The sequence below is a fragment of the Amblyomma mixtum genome, chromosome 6 (genome assembly GCF_055824585.1).
Source record: "Amblyomma mixtum isolate Tamu chromosome 6, ASM5582458v1, whole genome shotgun sequence".
Taxonomy (NCBI): domain Eukaryota; kingdom Metazoa; phylum Arthropoda; class Arachnida; order Ixodida; family Ixodidae; genus Amblyomma; species Amblyomma mixtum.
The window spans coordinates 23,382,432-23,395,105 of NC_143017.1; the positions used below are offsets into that span (position 1 = coordinate 23,382,432).

Below are 12,674 nucleotides of genomic sequence, written 5' to 3' on the forward strand. Positions count from 1 at the left end.
TATTCCTGTTCTGATGAGAACTTCACCGCCCTTTAGGGAGTGCGCTACGCGATGAGCCGATTACTCCTATCTGAGTTTTTTTCTGTTTGCAGTGTGCGCGTGTGAACGCCTGACGTCAACGAATAATAAATCTTTTTTTCCGAATCAGCGGTAATGAAAAGATATTGCATCTCCATTCTAAATATAGAACCACTAATAAGAAGTGAAAGCTTTCTTCTGAATTTTTGCTTTGTTGTACACTTCAGAAAATGAAAAAGTGCTTCATATCTTAATTCGATAATAGCGTCTTTTAAAGCAGAACAAGGAATGTTTTTTTTTTGTGGGTTTAACGTCCCAAAGCGACTAAGGCTATGAGAGACGCCGTAGTGAAGGGCTCCGGAAATTTCGACCACCTGGGGTTCTTTAACGTGCACTGACATCGCACAGTACACGGGCCTCTAGAATTTCTCCTCCAAAGAAATTCTAGCCGCCGCGGCCGGGATCGAACCCGCGTCTTTTGGGTCAGCAGCCGAGCACCATAGCCACTGAGCCACCGCGGCGGCGAACAAGGAATGTAACCGAACAAGGCATGTAATTCTTTTCAGTACAAGAATCCTTATTGAAGACATTTCTGTTTAGCGCTTAGTATGGAAATACTACCTATTGCCAAAGCAAGGATATTAAACAAAGCCTTCTATTGTGATGTGATGAGCTTCCAGAACAAGGGAATATGCGGATTAGAGCAAAACACAAAAGCTCTACCTGCACACATTTCGATCACCATGAACAGAATATTCAAATATCATACAACGGTTGCTCTAGGTACTCATGTAATATTTGAATAAGGAAGCACAAAGCCGGTTATCTTCCACGCAGGCAGTGCCGCCTGGCGGCCACGCGATAGCAGACACGAATGTTGTGAATAGCTGGATTTTACGCTGGTTTGTAAGTCAGACTGCATGCCATGCCGTAGCGGCACCGTCAAAAGACAATTTTTATCGACCAAAGCGTACAATCTGACACTTTGGCAGTCAGCGTATTCAGGAACGGCAAAAGAATTCTCGGCCATTTCTTCCACTTACGCGGCTGCACTCGATGATGCAGCACGTGCCAAATTAGGCTCCAACGTTCTTGTTTCGCTTCAGCTCAATATTTGGCAGTCTCTGAAAAGTGTCTTGCTGACACTGACAGTGGCCGGAATCTGTCGACTGGTCGCCACACGCTAGGGGGATTTTTTAACGACTTATCTTGGCCACTCACTGGTTTGCTGACAACAGATGTCATGCGCTGAATTTCACGTTTGCGGTTTATTCGTAAAGTCGTCAGCGCAGCTCTCTAGAGCGCTGTGCTGTGGAAATAACTGAAATCTTCACAGAACTCAGCTATTGCTGGTGCATTGTATTTGACATGGCACATCGTGTGTCTATGCTGCTTCGCTCCACAGCAGCCATGACCTCTAGAAAATTATACATGCTTAGAAATTTCTCTTCCTTTGTCCCGCAGGGCGCTGTTCGATGGCTCTACACAAGCGCACTGAAGACTGTACGCAATCGAGCGCGGGCGCATTTCGAGGTATTCAGCACTATATGAACAGGTGGAAACGCCACTTCGGTGATTTTAATGCATGTAAACAACTTCAGTGGGTGTGGCTGTTCCGACAACGTCACGTTGCGAACAGTATGTGCTGGATGTTGTGGTGCAACTCCTTCCTCCGTAATACCACTGGCTGCATGCCTATTTACCTTGTGTACGGCCACGAGCCAGCGTCACCTTAGAAAAGCTGTTGTCTGTCTCTTGCGCCCATCATTCTGGATATGCCCAAGACGCCGCTGCCCGTGATGACCACGTATGCTACTGGCCCGCTCCCGACTCCTTGCATCGCATGCACAACAGAAAGACTACTGCGAGTGCCGGGACTACATGGCCGCCTTCTCACCTGGGTTCCTCGTTCAGCTTTTATTTGCAAGCCCGTTATTCATATAGTGTATACGGCTACGTCTCATTCAGTAAATGTTTTATTAGATTGGCCTTTTAATCGTTTCTATGGCAGTGTGACAAGGTTATCCCACTTGCTTAAAAAGTGGGCACACGGAAAGCCTTTCCTCTATATAGGATATTTTAGTGCGCTGAATACTCTCGAACTTTTACATAGGTTCCTATTGTTTAGATTTAGAATGCTTTTGGGAAGAAGTTTTCAGAGAGGCATAGAGACGCCAAGACCTTGAAAGTGTGAGGAAGGCTTTGAGGAACCAAAAGCATGCGAAAAATTCAATATCATTTCTCTACGAGTATTTATTGTAAAAGACTTTTCTCCATCTATTGCAGCTCTTTAAGCTGGCAGTCTTAGCGGCGCTATATTACCGCTCTCCTGGATTCCTAGTAACGGTCATTACGTGCACCTTTTCAAAGAGGAGCTGCCAGATTTATACACTTCCGACGGAGGATACAATTTGTTGTTTGCGGCAGATGAAATGGTTGATGGACTTACCGCCTACTGCAAAGCACCAAGGTCATTTTTCTCTTCGTTTTGGAATTACATTTCAAAAGCAATAATTTTAGAAGATCTTAGACCGATTGTTCAAATATAGGGAACAAAACGTCTGCGCCCGTTATCATCTGCCTTACTACGGCCACTTGCGGGAAAAAAAACCACTCGCATACCTCTCCAAACAAGCCGGTCCAGTGCCAGCTGGGGCCACCTTATACCCAGTAACATCCTAATCTCATCCGACAACCTGACTTTCTGCCACTCCCTGCTATGCTCGCCATCTCTTGGAACTCGGTCCGCTAGCCTTAACGAACGTCTGTTATCTTCGCAGCACATGCTTTGATCATGGCCCATTATTCTTGATTTCCACGAGCATATCTCCGGACCCACTTGCTCTCTTCCTCTTTCTCTCTCTACCCGTCCTGCTTATTGCATGTTATCGTCCACGTTTTCTTGCGCCTTTGTATTCCTTTAGCTATGTCTGCACATCAGCTAGCTCAAGCCAAACAATTGATTTCTCTTTATACAGCTCTCTTTATATAGCTCTCTTTGCTGAATACTGAAAAGGGCTGTTACTAGTAAATACCTTTTCGCACAACCACGCGAATGGAATTAAGCATCCACTGCTGTTTCGCGTCCCCCGGGCTTGAGGGAGATGTATAATCATCTTAAGCATTCCGCTTACGATAAATCTCATAGCGACGGGCTAACAGCAGGAGAATTACACTCGCAGACCTGCTTCGGCGTTCACATTGAGACTAAAAGTAGTCTCGCATGTACCTTCTTATTCCCTAAGGATGACACCATCACTCGGGGAACGAAAGGGTAAGTTCCCCTTGCATAGGATTTTGATCAATACTCCCGCTCATTGCTGTGCTCTCCGCTTAAAAGTAGCTAGGTGCCGCGTTGACTTTACGTCAAGTACGCCGCCGCCAGGTGACTAACTAACACAAAAACACAAAAAAGACGCAGACATTGTGCCTTTTTTTGTATTCACCAGATAAGCCCTGAAATTTTCAGCGCAAAGAGTGTTGTATATTTCTGAGCAAAATTGTTTGGTTTTCGGCATTATACACCCTGTGTTCTCGACTTTTTATCACAAACTGAACTAATTGCACTCTATCTTGTCTCATTTCATGCATAAATACATGAATACGTCGATAGTAGGTTACAATACCATATTAAGGCTGGGCCACTTCTGATTTATGCCCTATCATACAAGTTCTCGGTGAGCTCTAATCTTGAAGACCATGTCGTCGGATGAAGAAAGCAGGCATCTATTCGTTGCCGTCATTTGGCGCGCTGCAGCATTCTTGTAGCGGGTAGGAAGACCAAAAGATGCAACTCGGAGCCGCAGCTTCATGCAGAAGTTTGAAAAATCCTTGACACTCAGTCAAATGGGTGCGAAGGGGGTGCTCAGAGGTTGATCGAGCTCTGGAGTGTACTGCTTCCCAGTAGTCGCGCAGTAGAACGCCTCCTTTGAGGAGCTACGAGAGGCGCAGCTTGAGTCGCAAAAACTCAGGCTGTTGCAAACAACGACAGGAAGAGCGCTCCTGCAGAGGCTCGGATACCGCGAGGAGATGCGAGAAATGTCGAGGACGGCAACAATCCCCGACGAGCTTCGCAAGACCCTCAAGGTAGCGCCAATACCAAAAAACATGGATCCCAACCTCCATCGAGGCAGAGGAGAAGCGAGGGCCGAATTCATAGAGGAAACATACGCTCCTCAAGCCACGACCGTGTATACAGACGCGTCTTGGAGAGGAGGAGATACCAAAATCGCTGTAGCGGCGGTGGTCGATTCGTCTTTACGCGAAATGACCAGCGCGTCTCTCCGAGGCTGCACAGCTGCAGAGTCCGAGGAAGTAGCCGTTGCTCTAGTGGTGGCGGAGGGCTATAGAACCGGGCGGTGATTAACAATACTCACGGACCCTCAAACAGCCTGCAGAAATTACATGAATGGCAGGATAGGGCGTCACGCGCTCCGTATACTCCTCGCAGCGAGCGACAGAATTAAAAACCGGGAAGAACAAAACGACAAGATCCGACACAAAATTGTGTGGGTACCGGGGCACACGGGGGTGGCAGGGAACCGAGAGGCCGACAGGATAGCTCGAGGATACATTACTTTCCGAGCTTCCGACGACACCGCGGAACTCGCGCCAGCACCCAGGGAATACTCGGCCATACTACAAAACTATAGAGGCAGAAGAATGCGATATCCCCCACCGCACAAATCTCTCAGCAGAGAGGAAGCTGTCACTTGGAGACAATTACAAACAGGCTCTTTTCCAAACCTACATATACTAAACAAAATGCACCCTACGATATATACGAACAAATGTCCCTGGTGCGACGAAAAACCTACACTATACCACATCACATGGGCCTGTCAAAACATAGACGTGGTCCCCAAAATACAAAACCCGAGTGCGGAGCAGTGGGAGACTCTGCTGTCCAGCGACCGCTGCGAAGACCAACAAGGTCTGGTACAGCGAGCTCAACGGGCGGCAGTGGCCGCGCGGAGCCCTGGAAAAATCAGTAGTGTAAATAAAGTTTTCCCTTCCTTCCTTCCTCTGCCAGTCCTGACCTGAACACTGAATGCAGATTTAACCTACTAATTGAAATTTTACTGTGAACTTCCATTATTTCAGTGGTGGTTAATATATACAACTTAATCAAATTCGATCCCCCACATTTACCAGTACTAAAGGGTGTGCGCGATTTCATGTGAAGGCAAAAACTGATCCTTTTAATCTGAAATCCCAAATATTGCGTAATCTCTATTTGTGCCTGATAACTATTTATGCAAGAATGCATTAGGCGGCTACATTTTTACCTCGAACCTTTTTCCAGCAAAATTGGTCCGTACGGTTTTCCTCCTCCCGCCCAACCACGCCCGTCCTCTAAGACCTGCATAGCTGTACGAGGTGCTGCATGAACAAGGTTCAAAAATGCTCGTTTCATTTCATTTCATTTCATTTCATTTCATTTTATTACCTTAAAGACCCCTCGCGGGGTATTACATAAGGGGTGGGATTAGCAGAAAAGTTACAAGACAAATGCTATTTGTGATCATGAACAAAAAATGTTGTTTAGATTGCTTGCAAATGATGAAGGACAGGTGATGTCGACGATATGCTGGGGAAGGCCGTTCCAATCTTTAGCTGCACGTGGGAAGAAGGAGGCTGAAAAAGTAACAGTTCGGGCACGTGGGCGAAAAACTTGAAGCGTGTGGCTAGTGCGGTGGGAAATGTATGATGCTGGCGTGATATAAGGGGCACGGTTAAGTGATGAGCAAAAGAACTTGTGGTACAGTGATAGCGTGGCTATGCGACGACGAACGGAAAGAGGCGATAGTGCTGATTTGGTTTTTAAGGCTGAAACACTGACGTCGTAGGAGTAAGAAGAATGAATGAACCCTGTAGCGCGGTTTTGAATGGCTTCTAGGTCGTTTACGAGGTTAATATGATGCGGGTCCCATATGGCGGATGCATATTCAAGTTTAGGTCTAATGAGTGACTTGTAGGCGAGCAATTTAACGTGATGTGAGGTGAGGCGATGGTGACGTTTAAGAAATCCCAGAGTTTTGTTAGCCGATGATATCACGTTAGCAACATGTGCATTCCATGTTAGGTCATTAGATAATGTGACGCCTAAGTATTTGAAAGATGATACAGATTCTACGGACTCGTTAGCGATTTTGTATTGGAAGGCATGACTCTTTTTGCGACGGGTGATGGAAAGAAGCTTGCATTTGCTAGGGTTGAGGGTCATAAGCCAATCTGCGCACCACTGTTCAATTTGGTTAAGGTCCTGCTGGAGGGCTTCTTGATCAGTTATGTTTGTTACTTGGCGGTAAATTACGCAGTCGTCAGCGAACATTCGAATTTGGCAGGATACATACTGTGGGAGATCGTTAATATATATTAAAAACAATAGGGGTGCAAGAACAGAGCCTTGTGGGACGCCGGATGTTACAGGGAGAGGGTTGGAAGACTGGTTATTGACAATGACTGACTGAAACCGATTTCTTAAGAAGGCCTTGATCCAGTTTAGCACGTTATGATGAAGGTTTAGAATAGAAAGCTTTTGTATTAAACGTTGGTGTGGAACTTTATCAAATGCTTTAGCGTAATCCAGAAAGATGGCGTCAACTTGAAGGTTAGCGTCCAGGTCAGCATGTAAGTCGTTGAGGAACATGGCTAGTTGTGTTTCGCATGAATACCCCTTGCGGAAACCGTGCTGGGATGGATGGAAGAAATTGTTAGCGTCTAAGAAGTCCATTACATGAGAGTATATGACATGTTCCATGATCTTGCAGGGGACGCTAGTTAGAGAAATAGGACGGTAGTTCAGAGGGGAATTTTTGTCACCTGATTTGTAGAGTGGAACAACCTTCCCAACTTTCCAGTTTTCCGGAATGAGACCTGTAGAGAGTGATTGCGAAAACAATAATTCAAGATACACTGCACTGATACATTTCGTGTTTTTTAGTAGTTTAGTGCTTATCTCGTCGATGCCGGCTGACAAGGAAAGTTTCATTTTCTCAATTAAAGACGAGATGCCAGTTGAAGAAAAAGTTATTGCGTCCATCGGTGAGGTGGCATTAGTAGGAGGTATCCTTGGAGGCGGGTTGCGCTCCTGGGTGAAAACTGACGAGAACGCCGTATTGAAGATGTTAGCGCATTCTGTGTCGGAAGCTTGAATACCGGATGCATGAGTGAGAGTGACTGAGTGTGATGGTGCGGGATTGATGATGCGCCAAAATTTTTTGGGGTTATCGCATAGCATGCGCGGTAGGTCGCTGTTAAAAAATGAGTGTTTAGCGTTGGTGACGGAAGTCAAGTATTCTTTTTCGGCTGAAAAGTACTTCTCCCACGCTTCGGAATTGCTTTTAAATTTGGCAGCGCGAAAAAGCCGCTTCTTTTTATTCTCCAGTCTTTTTAGTGTCTTAGAAAACCAGGGTTTAGAGCGATTTTCACGAAAAGTTATTCTAGGGATAAATTTTTGTGTTAGTTCATGAAGTTTATCTTTAAATATTAGCCAATTCTCGTTAATAGATCTCTGGTTATAACCGGCTTCGAAGAGTGGGAGAAAAATGCTCAGTTCATGATTAATGGCATTGTAGTTACCCTTGTCATACAGGGTGATTGTTTTCTTTTGTGTTTCATGGCGCTCGGTGCGGAAGGAAAAATCTGCTTGAATGACTTTATGGTCGCTAATGGGCTCTAATTATGTAATGGATGACAAGCTGTCAGGATGAGAGCTTAGTATTAAGTCTAAAATGTTGCTCGAATCACCTGCGATGCGTGTTGGGCTGGTTACTAGTTGGTAAAGATTAAAGTTCAAACAAACATCTAGAAAATCCCTTGATTCTGCACTGATTGGCTGTGAATGAGAACGGTTGAGCCAGTTTATACCTGGATAATTAAAATCACCAAGCAGAAGAATATGCGCGTTCGGATAAGATATCATGAGCTGGTTTAGCATATTGTTGAGTTCACGAGAAAAGTTTGGGCTAGTATGCGGAGGCCTATAACACACGCCGATTATGACTGAATGCGGTGAAGTGCGGCACAAAAGCCACAGTATCTCTAAGTTAGATGGGAGATGGATGGGTGAACAAGATAATTCTGGTCCAGCAGCGATCAGCACGCCACCTCCTCGAGAATCTGTGCGGTCCTTCCGATAAACAGAAAAATTCGGCAAATCGGCAATGACTTCAGCATCAGTGATATCATTAGTAAGCCAGGTTTCAGTTAATAACAGTATACTGCTGTTAGATGATGTGACTAAGCTAGACACGCGTTCTCGTTTCGGCATTAGACTGCGCATACTAGTGTAGGTTACAGAGAACGAAAGATGATTACTTGGTAAAGTGCGGGGACGGGTATTGATTACATTTGGGGGAGGTGCCCGCTATGGTATCTCTTTAACCATCTGCGATGAGATATCGTAGATGTAACGCTTAGTACCAATGTGCAATGTCTTGTAGCGAAGTGAAAATTTAGCTTTTTTTGCTTTGGCAAATGCTACAAGGTGGCTACGCGCGGTTTGGACAGAACGAGAGTAGTCTTCGCCGATGCTGTAGGATGTGTTCTTTAGTTTCCGGGCATTTGAGAGAATATTGTCTTTTGTTTTGTAGGACGTGAATTTGGTTATTATTGGGCGGCAGCGGTCGTCAGAGTGGCGTCCAAGGCGATGAGCGCGTTCTATTTCTTTAGGGTCGATTGATATGTTAAGGCGATCCTGGCAGTGGCGAATGATGATTTCTTCAGCCTCAGCATATGTTTCGGTCGCATTAGTGTCTTCAAGGCCATAAAATATTAGATTATTCCGCCGCGATCGATTTTCGGCGTCGTCTAGGCGTGTTTCTAGTGCAGCGACTAAGCTGGCTGTCTGGGCGGCGTTAGTTCGGACAGTATCAAGGTCTGTTTGTAAGGTTTTTAGGGTTTGGTAGTGGTTCTCGAGATCAGTCATTCTTTCGTTCAGATTGGAGATGGTTTGGTATGTCGTTAGTAGTTGGTTTTTTAGTTCACCCACATCGGCGATGAGTTGAGATTGACTGGGTGAAATTTTTTGCAGCTCGGCAAGAATGGCGGCAGTATCAGGACCGGGGTTAGTTTCAATATCACCGGATAACAACAACAGAAGAGAACGGGCAAAATCGGCAACGATAGCACTCAGACACTGTGGGCTTGGTAGCTGCACTAAGAAGTAGTTACTAGTTTTCTTTGCGAACAGGCTGTACTGTTCACCAACCTGCATTGTCAGGAAGAGCGGATTAGTGGTCTTTGTCATGGCACAGCCACCAAGCTCACGAAGTGTCGTTGACGGATGCAGCGGTTTTACAGTTGAAGATGATGATGTCGACTGTGATGGGGCAATCCAGGAGGCAGCGAGGGTGGGCAGATCCGTGGCGGCGTGTCGACGGCAGCGGTGACGTTGACGCAGCCGGCCTCAAATCCGCCGCAGCCAAGATAAATCGGTAGGGATGACGAACCCGACTGCGCAGTCGTCAAGCCAGGCAGAAATGCGACGATGATCGTTAGAAGCACCTGCATTGTCAGGAAGGGCGGATTAGTGGTCTTTGCCATGGCACAGCCACCAGGCCCACGAAGTGTCGTTGACGGATGCAGCGGTTTTATAGTTGAAGATGATGATGTCGACTGTGATGGGGCGATCCAGGAGGCAGCGAGGGTTGGGCAGATCCGTGGCGGCGTGTCGACGGCAGCGGTGACGTTGACGCAGCCGGCCTCAAATCCGCCGCAGCCAAGATAAATCGGTAGGGATGACGAACCCGACTGCGCAGTCGTCAAGCCAGGCAGAAATGCGACGATGATCGTTAGAAGCACCTGCATTGTCAGGAAGAGCGGATTAGTGGTCTTTGCCATGGCACAGCCACCAAGCCCACGAAGTGTCGTTGACGGATGCAGCGGTTTTATAGTTTAAGATGTTGATGTCGACTGTGATGGGGCGATCCAGGAGGCAGCGAGGGTTGGGTTCCTGTAAGTGTTAGTCATCAATGGTGCCAATTTAAGCTGTACGAACTACAAGGAGTTCAAAGGCTAAAGCCTCTAATGCCTCATCGTTGTCGACAGAAAGTTGTAAGCAGAGGTGTCAGGCTTTTCGGTTGGTCGAAATAGTTATGACGTCAGAGTGCACGGATTCGAAGTAGTGAGATCACCCACGGGTGCCTTACGCCCCTTTTTGGAGCACACGACAACTAATAGAATAGTTGTCGCCTGTTCCGACAGGAGGCTTGAGGCGTCCGTGGGTGACCACATTATATACCTCATTACTGCGAACAGAGACGTGGATACAACCGAACTCATCGCAGCAGAGAGAGAGTCGTGCTAAAGAAGCAGTCAAAGAAGGCAGTAAACGTGTGTAGTTGTAATGTGTAGTCAAAGTGTGTAGTCAAAGCACTAGTACAGCACAAACAGTCTCGCAGTAAATGACAAACAGTGCGCCAGGAAAGGCTTTCGGCTTGTAGCACTTTAGAGAGCCAAAGTGCCCCCTGAATTTTTTAATTATCATCTATAAGAACCAAATTTCACGACTTCACGAAAGGATTGCTGTGCTGAAAACAGTCGGCAGCGACGCATATACCATGGCCGTACTTCAGTGGCGGCGGTGCGAGCTTCTATGTCATCCGTGTAGGCCCCACCATGTGACGTCACGTTCCCGCGAGCTATGGAGCCACTGGATTAGTTTGACTTTTACATCGACTCTGGTGAGCTAGGTGCAGCACGCCTGACGCATCTTGACCAACCATTGCGTGAAAACTGGCGGCGTGCGAAACGGCAGCGGTAGCCGTGCGCGCGACGCTATAAGTCGCTACTATGCTCGTGCCAAAGCTAGCCCTCTGGCTGACTTCACTGCCTACTTCATCCCTTGCCTCACAACATGGTTCCATGGACAGTCCCCTCTCCTCTTTGTGCGCATTCAGTTACACTCTCTGCACGTGCTCTGCACCTGTGCAGCAAGTTGTCTGCACGAGTTACGATCTCTAAAAGTTCCCGCTTGTTGCATGCACTCCCGCTTGTCTCAATTACCCAAACTATACCCGACGCTCGAGATGGAAGGGCCATTTTTGACTCGCCTCTGAAAATTCGACCCCGAAATTGTGTTGCTACGTCTTAAGAACAAGGGTACGTACGCATGCATTTCTACATTAGGGTAGCTTGTGCTTAGCAGAGATTGTAGGGCTATATTTGCTGTGATTATATCAATGACCTAAGAGTTGTTACCGATGATTATTAACTGTTGCGGATGTCCAGTCAAAGCTTTGTGTTTCCAATTTACGTTTAGCATCGGCCAAACGACTGGAGCGACAGAAATTTTAACTCAATGGCTAGGCTTTTGCGGTTTCGAACTGTAAATGGGCCTGTCTATGTTTAGCCCACGGATATGAAATTGACCTGCTAAAAGAGTGTACTCCACAGAGTTACTTATGCCACTGTTAAATCATACACTGTTTTTAACGGCGTGATTGAGCCTGCTTGAGCTGCTTCCGGTGTGCGACAGCTGTAATTTTAACAAATGTGTCATCCAAGCGTGTCTCAGCGGACGCAATGAGTACGGCGCTGCGAGGCTGCCTTGCGATTTGTCCGACGTCATCAATGAATTTTTTTAAGAAACCAGGAAAATGTGAACGCCACACCTACCGTTGGAGCGTGGATTTATTTCGTGCAGAAATTTCAGATGCGAACCGGAAGGCACTTATGACTTACAGCTGCGCAAGTGAAGCATATGAAAACGTTGTATTTATACCCATACTTATTAAGGTAGATTTCGCAGGCACATAGTGATGGGGAGGGATGGGGCACCCACCCGAAATTAGGGGCCAAACCGTCACCCCTCCCTCCCCCCCGCCCGCAGACACACCCACCCATACACTGCTTAAGCTCCCCCCCCCCCCCAATAATTAATACTCAGACTTGACAGCTATCCGCTGGTGCACACACTTGGCTTCTGTTACAGCATTGCTAGCCGAGGCTTATAAGCGATCTCTGCTGGAACGCCTTGTGCCTCGGCTGGGGCTTTCGACAATGTTACTCATGATATCATTCTCTCCCACCTGTCCCAAGTCAACTGTGGGTACAACACATTCCAATACATCAAGCAATTCCTCACAGATCGGCAATCATATATCCGACTCCAAGACAGTGAACATGGCCCGTACCAACTTGGTACGCGAGGGACTCCACAGGGAGCAGTCCTCTCGCCTCTTCTCTTCAATCTGGCCATGATGAAGCTCCCTACCCTGCTGGGTGAGGTCCCGGGTGTGCAGCATGCCCTGTACGTGGACGACATCACCCTCTGGGCAACACACGGTTCGGTTGGAGAAATCGAGGCCAACCTGCAGCAAGCGGCGGCTATTGTGGACGATTATGCCCACCGCTGCGGCCTTGAGTGCTCCCGAGCAAATCACGTCCAAATCCAAGGTGCACAACCAAAATTGCCCTCTCCCTGCTTAGTATCCCGATACCTGAACACGATGAAATCAAAGTATTGGGACTCTGCATACAAAAGAACTGCAAGATTGACACCACGCTGAAGAAACTCCGCAAGGTGGGGGATCAGGTGGGCCGTATGGTCCGCCGGGTATCAAACAAACGAGTGGGGTTGCGATGCAAAGAAGCCCTGCGGCTGGCCAATGCATTCGTAACCAGTCGAATCCTGTATTCGGCACCGTACC

The 12,674-nt window shown here is 47.1% G+C and overlaps 1 protein-coding gene across 1 annotated transcript; it reads right to left on the minus strand.

Moving 5' to 3' along the window:
- Nucleotides 1-8,389: 8,389 nt before the first annotated feature.
- Nucleotides 8,390-9,889, minus strand: LOC149338422 (uncharacterized). The gene is made up of 2 exons (XM_089550738.1): nt 9,403-9,889; nt 8,390-9,343 (listed from the first exon to the last, which is right to left on the minus strand). Exons 1-2 carry the CDS (start codon nt 9,862-9,864, stop codon nt 8,390-8,392), a joined length of 1,416 nt encoding a protein of 471 aa, XP_089406864.1. The 5' UTR covers nt 9,865-9,889.
- Nucleotides 9,890-12,674: the final 2,785 nt, after the last annotated feature.